Source organism: Toxotes jaculatrix, chromosome 1 (assembly GCF_017976425.1).
Source record: "Toxotes jaculatrix isolate fToxJac2 chromosome 1, fToxJac2.pri, whole genome shotgun sequence".
Classification (NCBI taxonomy): Eukaryota; Metazoa; Chordata; class Actinopteri; family Toxotidae; genus Toxotes; species Toxotes jaculatrix.
This window is the reverse complement of record NC_054394.1, coordinates 30,997,521-31,009,065: the sequence shown is the minus strand read 5'-3', so window position 1 is coordinate 31,009,065 and position 11,545 is coordinate 30,997,521. Positions and strand designations below refer to the sequence as shown.

General features: G+C 49.2%; 1 protein-coding gene across 3 annotated transcripts; it reads right to left on the bottom strand.

The window, feature by feature from the left end:
* Positions 1-116: 116 nt before the first annotated feature.
* dis3l (DIS3 like exosome 3'-5' exoribonuclease) lies at positions 117-11,294 on the bottom strand. Of its 3 annotated transcripts, XM_041042682.1 has the most exons (18): positions 11,051-11,294; positions 10,365-10,518; positions 9,411-9,539; positions 8,302-8,437; positions 6,999-7,166; positions 6,406-6,484; positions 5,620-5,799; positions 5,314-5,483; positions 5,036-5,197; positions 4,378-4,628; positions 3,445-3,537; positions 3,068-3,356; positions 2,751-2,986; positions 2,485-2,639; positions 2,199-2,377; positions 1,972-2,117; positions 1,003-1,174; positions 117-899 (listed from the first exon to the last, which is right to left on the bottom strand). In XM_041042682.1, exons 1-18 carry the CDS (start codon positions 11,178-11,180, stop codon positions 576-578), a joined length of 3,153 nt encoding a protein of 1,050 aa, XP_040898616.1. In that variant the 5' UTR covers positions 11,181-11,294; the 3' UTR covers positions 117-575. The 3 variants fall into 3 exon arrangements, with proteins under 3 accessions (XP_040898616.1, XP_040898622.1, XP_040898631.1); XM_041042688.1 differs by lacking the exon at positions 10,365-10,518 and having other exon boundaries at positions 11,051-11,220; XM_041042697.1 differs by lacking the exons at positions 8,302-8,437; positions 9,411-9,539; positions 10,365-10,518; positions 11,051-11,294 and adding an exon at positions 8,202-8,295.
* Between the last annotated feature and the right edge of the window lie 251 nt (positions 11,295-11,545).

Sequence of the window (11,545 nt, the reverse complement as noted above, 5' to 3'; positions counted from 1 at the left end):
ACTAAATCCCAAACCTTTTCACTTTTCTATCACAGAAGTCAGAGATTAGGTCACATTTCATATTTTTGCCAGAAAATCTTAAACAATTAATTAAAAGACATCAGTTGATTTCTGTTTATTGTTTATTGGCAGAATAGTTAAAGACCTTCGTGCTTAAACTGATGAGTCAGTGTGACCTTAGATTGGTTTTATCATCAATAAACCAGGGAACAGTTTTATAATGAAAACCAATAATGATCAATATGTCCCTCTGCCTCTAATACAAGTTTCAATAATACTGAAAATAATGCAATAATAACCAGATTTAATGGATCGGCTTCAAAATGTTCTTGTTAAAAACCTAATACAGGCTGATCTGTTGTTACTGAACCGTCACTTCTGAACTTACTGACGTCTCTGCTCTTCATCGTCGGACACGCTATCGGCTGATTTTCACTCATCTAATGTCAAAGATCTGCCATCGATTAAAAAAAGAGCCGTCTCCTCAGCTCAGCCGGTCAGTTCACAGCTGTGATCCATGATATTCAGCAGCTCCTCCTGCGTTTCTGTGTCCGTTCACGTGATTTACAGCTGATCTACGCTGTTGTGGCACAGACCTGAGGAGTCATGTCCAGGTCCATCAGCGCCAGCTCTCTGACCTCCTCCAGCAGCGAGTACAGATTTGGGGTTTTGCTCTGGCAGAACTCTCTCTCCTCTTTGGAGAGTTTGGGGCGCCGGGCCGCCTTCTCCTGGGCCTGCTGGTACGCCTCCTCGGCCAGACGCACCACCTCCTGGACCAGCTGGCAGCGGCCCTGGGAGCGCGGCTGCTCGAGCTCGGCGCTGCGGTAAGGCTTGTTGCTGACGACCTCCAGGTGTAAGCGGTCTGCGTGGCAGTGAGTGGCGTGGACAGAAATACGAACCTGAGGAGAGAAGAGGATGCACGTGTCATCAGCAGCCTCCTCAGACCGAAACCTGTCACAATCATCAAACCACGTTATGGTCCAACATAAACCCGAGACTCACGGTGATGTGGTCGAACAGTCTGAAGGTGGAGGTGCCACAGCTGGAGGTGGTGGTGATGTGGTCCGGGTACCGTCGCACGGAGCCGCTCTGCCACTGGCAGCTGCCGTCCTGTCCCGCAGACACCACCTCGCCGTCCCGATTCTTCATGTACACCGGCCCCTTCACACCATACCTGTGGAGGACACAGGTGTGGTCAGGACTGAAAATCATTACGCCTTTATTGCAAAGATGAAAAACACCTTTGAATTCAGAATCAGTCACAGGATTAATCACTTCACTCATTTAAGTTCTTTCTTCCTTCAGTATTTTTGTTCTTCCACAGATGAGCGGAGTCTTGCAGAGGATGAATGCTGCTGAATGCTGACCCACTAACATTGTCCATTGTCTGTATTATGCTGCATGTCCTCCTCCCCCTCTCCTCCATTCCTAGCTGTCCTATCTTCCTCCTTTTCCTCCTTTCACCCAGCCTGGCCATCGGCACGAGGGTCCCCCATCTGAGCCAGGTTCTGCTCAAGGTTTCTTGCTGTTTTTTCTTGCCACTGTCGCCTTAAGTGCTTGCTCTGGGGTCAGGCTCTGGGTCTCTGTAAAGCGCTTTGAGACAATTTTGATTGTGGAAGGCGCTATATAAATAAAATTGAATTGAATTGAATTGCTGATTGTTACGGACCACGTCGTCCCGAAGGCCTTGATCTGGTGTTTTACAGGTGGAAGGATGTCGGCTGAGACAAAATCAGACTTAATTTGACTGAAAAATTATTATTTTTTTAAACATCTAGGCGACGCAGCTGCTGCTTTTCTTCTTCTAACATTATTTAAATATTTGAAAATGAAGCAGCTACATCCTATTTTCTTTAGATGACAAAAGAAAAAAGTGTGTACATACAGGTGTGTTTGTTTTACAGGTTTGTAACTAACCGACTAAAAAAAATGCTTTATCGACCAAAAACAAAACCCAGGTGAGTTTCTTACTCTGGGACAAACACCAACACGCCGTCGTCTCGGATGGAGTAGATGACGGCGTCGGCCACGCAGCGCGGGTCTGTCTGAGGGTCCCGTTCTTTGAAGTAGAGACACTGGAACAACTCGGTGGACAACTTCTGAGCTCGCTTTGCTGCCTGGAAAGGTCACACGGAGGTCAGAGGTCAAAGGTCAGAGGAGACTGGGTTTATGGCGTACACCTGCAGAGCTGCACTCACCATGTTCCTGTTGTTGATGTGCTGAGACATTTCTTCCAGGTCTTTGTTGCTGGCCAGCGCTGCACCGGAGCTCGCTGCCTGCTCCACGGTGATGGCGGCGATAAGAAGGCGGTGGACCACGATGTCGGCGTAGCGGCGAATGGGTGATGTGAAGTGTGTGTAGCGGTCCAGAGCCAGACCTAAGACACGGTCAGAGACACACACTGCATCACTGCAAACACACACACTCACACACACACACACGCAGTTCAAATGAATAGCGACAGCCGGGGATGAGCGTGTGTACCGTAATGGTAGTACTGGTCCAGGGGCTGAGCACCAGTGGAGAAGTAGAGAGCCTGTGGCATGGCTTGGGTGGTCATCATTCTCAGCAGCCTGTTCACCAGCGGGTCCTGTGGGTCCACGGCCTGGTCCAGAGAGTCCGCTAAAGCTTTGTTGGACCTGCAGACACAGAACTGACTGTTTGAATATGTAAAATCTTTCTCAGGTTTTCAGTGACGACCCGCGTCAGAAACAAAGGACAACACACAACGGTCGCAGGCTTCCACACACCCGGTGCTGATGCTGAACCCCTTGGCCCTGGCGCTTTCCACCAGCTGGCTGAAGAACTCCTGCCGCGGCGGCGGGTGGCGCCTCAGCAGGGCCTGATAAGGGAAGGTCTCCTGGATCTTTCGCGCCACCCAGTGGTTGGCGTAAATCATGCACTCGGCCACGGTCTCGTGGACCTCCAGGGGCTGGCGGGGGACCAGGGCTGTGATGTTCCTCTCCTCGTCCAGCTGAGCTCGCACCTGAGAAGAGATGGTGAGAACATTTTTAACCAAAGGTGAAAAGACCCGAACGTTCCTCTGCTGTGGACGGCGCGAGGATACCTCCACCCCCTCCAGCTCCAGCGCTCCTCCTCGGTCCCTCTGTGCCCGGAGGTGTCTGGCTACGTGTGTGAGCGTCTCCAGGGCCCGGGTGAGCTGCGCCAGCTTCGCGTCCTTCTCCTCGGGGCCGAGCCGGGCCAGCTCCAGTACCTCAGCCTGCTCCCCGTTGAGGAGCGCCTGGGCCAGCTCGTAGTGCAGCTGGTAGGAGGAGCGGATGAGCGTTCGACCAAACCACACCTTGTTGACGGCGAGGGTGTGTGCGTCGAGCTCCCACAGCACGCTCATTGCATACCTGGGTTTGAGAGCGAAGAGCACATGCATAGAGATGAGTGATACTGAAGTAAAAAGCTGAGATGTGGAGGCGTGTGGAGTCCACTGACCTGTCGACTCCCCCCAGCAGAGAGCAGAGGTCTGCACTGAGAACAGCCGGCAACATGTCGTACCTGCGGTCTGCCAGGTAGTAGGTGGTGGCCCTTCAGACGACACAGAAAAAGAAAAGTGAAGGGAAACAAACATCACAGCAGTGGGATTTGTTTCTTCTTTCCACGGAGAAGCCACAGGTTTCTATCGTTTCCGTCGCTGCCTTTACTCCTTTACGTCTGGGAGAATTAGTAATTATGAGTGATGAAGCTGTAAAAACACTAAAGTAAAAAAAAAATTCATGCATAAATAAACATTCTCTTTCCTTACAGTCCAGTGAGCGGTTTAAAATCACACTCAGAACATTTTAATTTGCTTCTGTGACAGGATTGAAAATCTAAAAACTCCAAAACTTGAAGTAAGTTAGTAAGTAAACTTTATTTCTAAAGCACCTTTCAAAGCCAGAGACACAAGCTGCTTCATGGGCGTACGTGAAAGACAATACCATGAAACACAACAGGGATTTCTGGGAAGAGAAATAAAATAAGAAGAACAGAAAAGTGTTGGAGTAAAAACATAAAAAAATATCAGCCTGTTTTAAAATGTGGTGCAGATTCAGCCGATCTGATGCTGGAATGAACCACGAGCTCCTTCTGTCTTAAGCCTGGACTGAACAGTTGGTTCCCAGAGGATAAATCTGTTTTATAAAGATGTTTTATCTCTGCAGTGAACTGATCTGACTGATCAGAGGCAGTGAGGGTCAGAGTAAGGAATATGGCTCGTTGCACAGTCAGCTGCTGATGCACCTGGGTGCAGGTGCAGCCGTTAATTACTTCACCTCTCCCTCTGTCACGATCAGGGATCAGGGACCAACTGTGTGACCTCGGTAAATCCAGAGGAATCATCATCCTCTTCTGCCTCTTCCTGTTTTCCCCTATCAGCTGGTTTCTCACCTGGTCCGTGCTTCCAGGTCTGTGAGTGAACCCTCCGTGACAAAGTGGGTGACGTCGGCGATGTGGACGCCCAGTTCAAGCAGCTTCCCGCCGGCGAGGCTCCGCACCGACAGTGTGTCGTCTACGTCCTCGCAGCCCTTCGGGTCGATGCTGAACACCAGGTGACTGTCCCTGAGGTCCCGCCGCTCGGCCACCTGGGCCGGATCCACCTTCCACGGTTTCTCGGGGGAGTTGACCGGCATCTCTCTCAGCTGAGGACGGACACGCACAGTCACAGGTAAAAAAATAAAAATAAATCAAAAGTCAAGGTTACACAGGGCGTTCGAAATCCCACAGAAGCAGCTGCGCATTAGCAGAGCCACAGTGATGGGACATGTATGAATCATTTATTCTGCCTGTGCTTTGGGCTGAGAACAGATAATTCCATATTGTGAGACATTTTCTCACAGAACAAAATGAGCGAATGTGAATCTGAGTGGAAAATAAAGGTGATTTAATTCTGTGAGGTCATGAACGTGCTCGATGCACTGAAAAGGACACACACACACACACACGTGTACCAGGAGATCAGTCTGTCAGGTGGCCAAAAACACACGTGTCTTCAGTGTGTGTGTGTGTGTGTGTGTGTGTGTGCAGTGGGAGAAGCTTCTTCACCGACCTGTGCGTCTGAGAAAGGAGGCACGTGGATGCAGTTCTCGATGAGGATGGTCTGGACCTCCGTCTCTAGCTCTCCGGCCCAGCCCAGAACCCGCACGCTGTGGCCATTGGGATAGAGCGACGTGCTTTCCCATGAATCAATGCGCACCACCACTCTGTGGTCCTGGGTTATGTCGGAGCATAATGAAATGATGATCGAGGGGAAATAAATTTCAGTAAAGCAGCTTCTCTTTAAGCGAGTAAAGATTTTCTGGTTGAGTAAATAAATCAGCCTCACACCTGCAGAGTCTCGGCCTGCTGAGTGCTGATGCGGATCTTGGGGATACGATGGTCCCAGGGCACAGCCAGGATGCGCTGGGAATTCCTGGTCTGGGACTGAGTCCCCTCCCTGGGGGGGTAAGTTACCACGTAGTCCCTCCAGTTCCTCTGCAGGATCCCAACAACGCGGCCTGCGGGTTGTAATAATCACAGATCAGCAGCCAGTGAATGCAGCGTCTCCACACGATCTTCATGTAAACAGCATTAAAACAGGTGTGAACACAGAACGCCCTCAGTGGAGCTGACGGTGCCAGGTGACCGTCCCACCTGTCGGCAGAGGTTTACTCTCGCCGTCCTTCCCGTTCTTCTCGTCCGCCTGACCCTCGGTCAGCGCTGTGACCTTCCATCTCCACTCGCTCTTTGGCAACAGCTCCACCACAACCACGTCACCGTGCATGGCTCTGTTACGACTCTTATCGCCGTGCACCATCACGCACCAACCCATATCTGAGATGGATGAGAGGGAGGCAGGGAGGACACAGAAGACAGAGGAGACAAAGACACAAGGAAGTGAAGAGAGGACGTTCAGGAGAATGGATCAAAAAAGAAGATAGAAATCCAGTCTGAGATGTTTGTGTGTGTGTGCGCGTGTGTGTGTGTATGTGTGTGTGTATGTGTGTGTGTGTGTGTCTGTGTGTGTGTGTGTCTGTGTGTGTGTGTCTGTGTGTGTGTCTGTCTGTGTGTGTGTGTGTGTGTGTGTGTGTGTGTGTGTGTGTGTCTGTGTGTGTGTGTGTCTGTGTGTGTGCGTGTGTGTGTGTCTGTGTGTGTGTCTGTCTGTGTGTGTGTGTGTGTGTGTGTGTGTGTGTGTGTATGTGTGTGTGTGTGTCTGTGTGTGTGTGTGTGTGTGTGTCTGTGTGTGTGTATGTGTGTGTGTGTGTGTGTGTGTGTGTGTGTGTCTGTGTGTGTGTGTGTGTGTGTGTGTGTGTGTGTGTGTGTGTGTGTGTGTGTGTGTGTGTGTGTGTGTGTGTGTGTGTGTGTGTGTGTGGGGTATGGCAGCTGAATGTGCCCGTGAGCCGGGGCAGACAGGCTGTGACGGCTGCCGTGCTTCTGCACCTGTGCTCTTGTTAGAAAAACCCTCCGTCATGATCAGGGCTTCGGTCTGTGCTCGGTGTTTGCTGACATTCAGAGTTCCCTGAGAAAAACCGAGCAGAGGCAGGATTTATTCTCACTTCGGGAACATTCACAACTTTAATTCACACCAGTCTGCTGAGAAATAAAGAACAGTCTCTGTGGGAAGTGAAGTTATAGTCACAGCCTTCAAACTGAGCGTGCCCGCAGCACTGGGACTGTCCTCGATCAGCCTCCGTGCTTCAGAGCTGGTAACTGGCAAAGAGCTGCTGAGTAACTGGAAACCGTTTGGAAACGTGTGGAACACTCCTCCTCTCTTTTCCCACCACCTTGATCCTAAAATGAATTCATACCACTGCCACTGGAAATACCTGTTGAATTATCTTATTCAAGCAAGTTTCAAGTCTGTGCCAGTTGGTTTTCACGTTGGCAGCTGCCTGTGAGACAGAGTCAGGCAGAACTTTTTCCAGAAACGTCTCAAGAATCCTTTTTCTAATTTCCTATGAAACTTCAAAACAGATTTTTTTTAAAGGGGAGACTCCGTAGACATGAAGGAGGCAGGTGGATTTATGGTGTACCTGAATGTACCGTCCAGACTTGATTCCAGCCTCCAGGACTTCGGCCGGGAGATGTTCGGCGTACTCCTTCTCGTTGCCCTCGCCCTCCTTCGCCTGCAGCGCCTGAGAGATGGAGCTGTACAGCTCGTGGGCTGCCTGCAGCTCCGGCCAGAAGGTCTGCAGATATTCCTGGAACATGAAGAGACACAGGAGGAAATTTCTGCAACAGATGAAACAGGAACTGGGACTATGGCTGTTATCAGTGTCTAACTGGTTAATATTCACAGGAGCCTGATTTCTGTCCATGTTTCAGATGTTTCTGAAATATCTCCTCAGCTCATAGCTTTGACTTTTTATAAACGATGGAACAGATATTTTCAAACAGCTCAACCAGGAGAGTTTCAAGCCTTGAAGTGCTCCAACAGTTGGTCGCCTCATTTTGTCAGTGCAGAAGATGAACACACCTCAAAACTCTACTGCAGCGGCCAAGAAGTCTGGTCCTCGCTCATCTTTTATTTATACCACAACACCTACTCCAGATAGATGAACTGCCCCAGTAGTAAGGCTTTTACCATGACTCCTGATTTCTCTGCTGAAACAGGACAAGTTAAATTAGAAAAGGTCCCGTAACTCGTACGAATTCAGGGCCACATCCTAAATCTACTGAAATGGCTCCATGAATCTGTTTGTGCTTTTCCACTCATCAGCTGTATTTCTTCTTTTACTTACTTCTTTTTCAACATTATGCTCTGATTTCTGTAATGATCTGACAGCTGTTAACAGCTGTTCAACAGGTGCGTGTAAGCAAGACAAATAAATGCCTGGCCTTTCTCCGGAATAAGCTGTTTCCATGGGGCTCGGTCTGATTCATGGTGTTAAAACAACTCTTAACGCTCCACTGAGTCACTCCGTAAACACTTCATCAGAATCTGAAACCGACATTTTTTTTCCCTCCACTGCACCATTAGCATATTAGTTGTCGAGCAGCTCAGTGGAGCGATGTGGACGGAGCGTGTACGCGACACGGCGCTGGAAGACAATTAGGCATTTAAAAATCACCTCAGCATTCAGAGCAGTCCACGGTTTTCTGCTGCATAAAGAAGATTCAGCATCGACGAGGTAAACAATTTATCAAAGCATCCGGAGACGAACTAAAGATCAGATTATTGATGAAATGTGAAAGATGTTTCACGGGAAATGTCCTTTTCAGTCTGACTCACTCACTTTATCCTCTGCAGTACACAGGTTTATCCATGTTCTTGCATTATTGTCCCATCATGCATTGTGTGTGAGCAGCGGCGCGGTGTCCAGGTGTGTCATGTACCTGGAAGGAGATGACGTACACTCCCGATCGGAGGCTGCTGTACTGAGCCACGGCTTCCTGGTTCTCTGTGACCATCACTACAGGCATCGCTCCTGCCAGGTGGTTAAAGTACCACTCTGCTGCAGAGTACACACACCTACACACACACACACACACACACACACACACACACACACACACACACACACACAGTTCAAGCACAGGGTGCATGCAGACAGCCTGCTTGTTAAAGCCCTAAACTTGGATGTTTTCTATTTAGCTCCTCAGACACATAAATGAACAGGATGTGTGACTCAGACTGATGTTTGAAGTTTATAAAGACCACAGATAAATTATTTACAGCTCCGTTTACTGATTCTTTTATGCAGTAAACTCATTTCCAGCCTTCTGTCCTTCAAACTACACTCAAAAGTTTGAGGACACTGTGAAACACTGGTGGAGCTCATCAGGACCAGCCACAGCATTATGACCAAATCTTCACTGTAACAAACACAACACAGTGGAGAGCAGTGTTTACCTGTTCATGCTCCCTGCTGGCTGGCTGTTTAATCTGTGCAGCAAATACCAGAACCCCGCCACGGTGCCCAAAACGCCTGCTTGATTATTTGATGTAAAAATGTGTTTCTGGATAATGACACACATTTTTTTCCTGTTTCATTTCATTTTGATTTGAACTTTGGTTTGTGTTCAGAACTTTTTCAGCTGAAAATCAACAAAACTAAAGCAAAGCATCTGCACACGTGTGGAGAATCACATTTAAATATTATTTTAGAACTGAACAGAAGAAAAAAACATCCATTTTGTAGCTTCTGTAGCTTTTGTAGCTAACCCCCGTCCACCTGCTTCCTTTCTTATTAAACCTGTTTTATACCTAAAAGGAGGAAAAACATCCCTGGAAAGGCTGAAAATGGCTCTTCAGGCCTCGAGCACCTATAGAGACAAGCCACTGTAAATGTTTGACTGACAGCTTTGCCAGGAGGGGGGCCCTGAGTGCCATATGGTCCTGCACCACCCGCCTGTTGCTCAACATGAACGAGGGTTGAAATGAATTCAAGCTGCGTTTCTTTTTTTTTTTTTGAAACTTGCATCTGAAATCTGCCTGCTCTGACCTGGTCTGCCACTCTTCTTGGCTCTCCCCCTTCTCTCGGGGACAGTAGGAATACTCCTGATATTCATTGGCGAACAGCGTGCAGTCATGTCGAGGGTCTTTGAGCAGGTTTCGCAGACGGTTGTACTGCCTGCAACGAAACAGAGGAAAAAGATCCGTCACTCACTCACACGGTGACAAGTACAAGAACAGATACAACAGAGTGAAGGATTCAGAGTTTGACTTTCCTCTCATGTCTCTGCGATTCACAGCGACGAGCAGCACGAGGCGATGATTCTTTTCTAGAACTCTGCTCTATCTACTCATATAAAACTGTTCAAGTCAGATACAGAATTCAGGTTTGATAGAAAAGCAAATCTGCAACGAAACTAAAAGGTCATCATAGTGAAGTGAACGGAAAACTGCAGTTACCTCCACAGTGTGGCATCAGCATCTGCCCCACCAGCTACGTCTACCTAACATAATCAAAAGTGAAGCCTCATCATATTAATGATGCAACATTTTAAAAAAGGCAGAGTAAGCAGGAATCAGCAGCAGAGGTCAGGTGGGACTGCTTATTTACAGTCTTCATCAACTCTGTGGAAAGCACCGCGGCGTGGTGGTGTGGGAGCGGCAGCTTCAGTCGCCGGCCGGGTCTCATTTAGCTTCGTCAGCAGAGCTTTGATATAATGAGGCTGACCTCTGCCCACTCTTCACACACTCCTGCAGGTTGGTTGTCATTAGAGGCTTCATTCAAGATGTCCTGACCGCGGGAGCTGTCCTGCTGCCCTCAGTCTGCCTGGAGCTGAAGTTTTTGTATTTGCCCACAGAAAAATAATCCTGAATCACCGACCACAGGCGAGCTTAATCTGAAATATCACACTTTACGGCTGAGGGGCAACGCTAAAAGGACCCCCCCAAGAACTTCCCACACAGCGTGCTGTGTGGGAAGTTCAGCCCGTCGGTGTGAGCGTACCTGCGTCCTTTGCTGTGCTGCACAGCCTGGCAGGCGGTCTGGGTGAAGACGATGCCGTGCAGCTCTCTGAACTCCAAGATCTCCAGGTAGTCGACCACCACGCCGACATCAGGCACCACATAGTGGGTCAGATCTCCTGGCAGCACCTTACCATCTGGTTTTGAAGTAAGCAGGGATGTGTTAAAGATGTTTGCCTCTTACTACAGCACCGTGCCTGACACGTCACACAGGTGAGGGGTCGTCACACTGGATTTACACATAAACTTCCTCTGCATTGTGTCTCAGTCTGTCTGAGATGAACTGTTTAAATGGCTGTTGAACACCTGAGCTGGCTCTGGCTCACACTGCTGATCAGCCTGCTGATAAATCTTTTCCTCAGGTAATAACAGTAACAACAGCCGCTGATGACCCCGCCCCCCGTACTCACCTGCATTCAGATACAACCCTAAAACAAACCTGCAGGACACACAATGTCAAAGCATAAAACACAACTATGTTTAAATGAGTCGCCCCCACTAAACAAACTGGTCCATGGATGGCTGAGTCAGGTGAGGTCCGTCCGCCTGGGACACACCTGTCCGCCTGGGACACACCTGTCCACCGGCCTGTGATGTTTGCTACAGCTCGTGTGTGTGTGTGTGTGTGTGTGTGTGTGTGTGTGTGTGTGTGTGTGTGTGTGTGTGTACCGTTCGCACAGTCCGCCTGACACGCTCCGCTGTAGCAGGGCACCCGCTCTCTCAGATAATGCTCCCGGACCACACGGACCTTCCTCCCCCGGCAGCTCTTCAGGTGTAAAACCCTCTCGGTCTTTATCATCTCCGGGTCTCGGGTCTGAGCCGCGTGGGTCCGGATCTGCCGCTCAATCAGCTGATTTAGCACAAAGCGGGAAAAAGACGCTCACGTAAACATTCACGGAGAAGTTCAGGGAAGTACGTGCGGAAAGGCAAACCCCGCTGACGTCATGACGCACAGGCCGATCAGTCTCTTGCTGCGTTCACGTGCTGTCGGACATGAAGAAATCCTGAATGATGGCGCTGGATTAGCTAAACAACTGGTTAAAGCAGACGGTCACTTACCAACAGTTCATGAATTTCTCTCTCAGTTTAATTTACCCGCTACAAGGAAAGAACGGGCGGTGTTAGACGCTCTGTCAGGAGGTTTGATGCGGTTTCTCAGAGCTG

Bases quoted from the DNA above. Each gene is read 5' to 3' on its own strand.
- dis3l (XM_041042682.1), bottom strand. From the start codon at position 11,180: ATGATAAAGACCGAGAGGGTTTTACACCTGAAGAGCTGCCGGGGGAGG. The intron at 4,629-5,035 runs GTCGGTGAAGAA...GTCCGTCCTCAG, and splicing joins CTCCTTTCTCAGACGCACAG to CTGAGAGAGATGCCGGTCAA. The intron at 3,357-3,444 runs GTCAGTGGACTC...TCTCAAACCCAG, and splicing joins CTGCTGGGGGGAGTCGACAG to GTATGCAATGAGCGTGCTGT.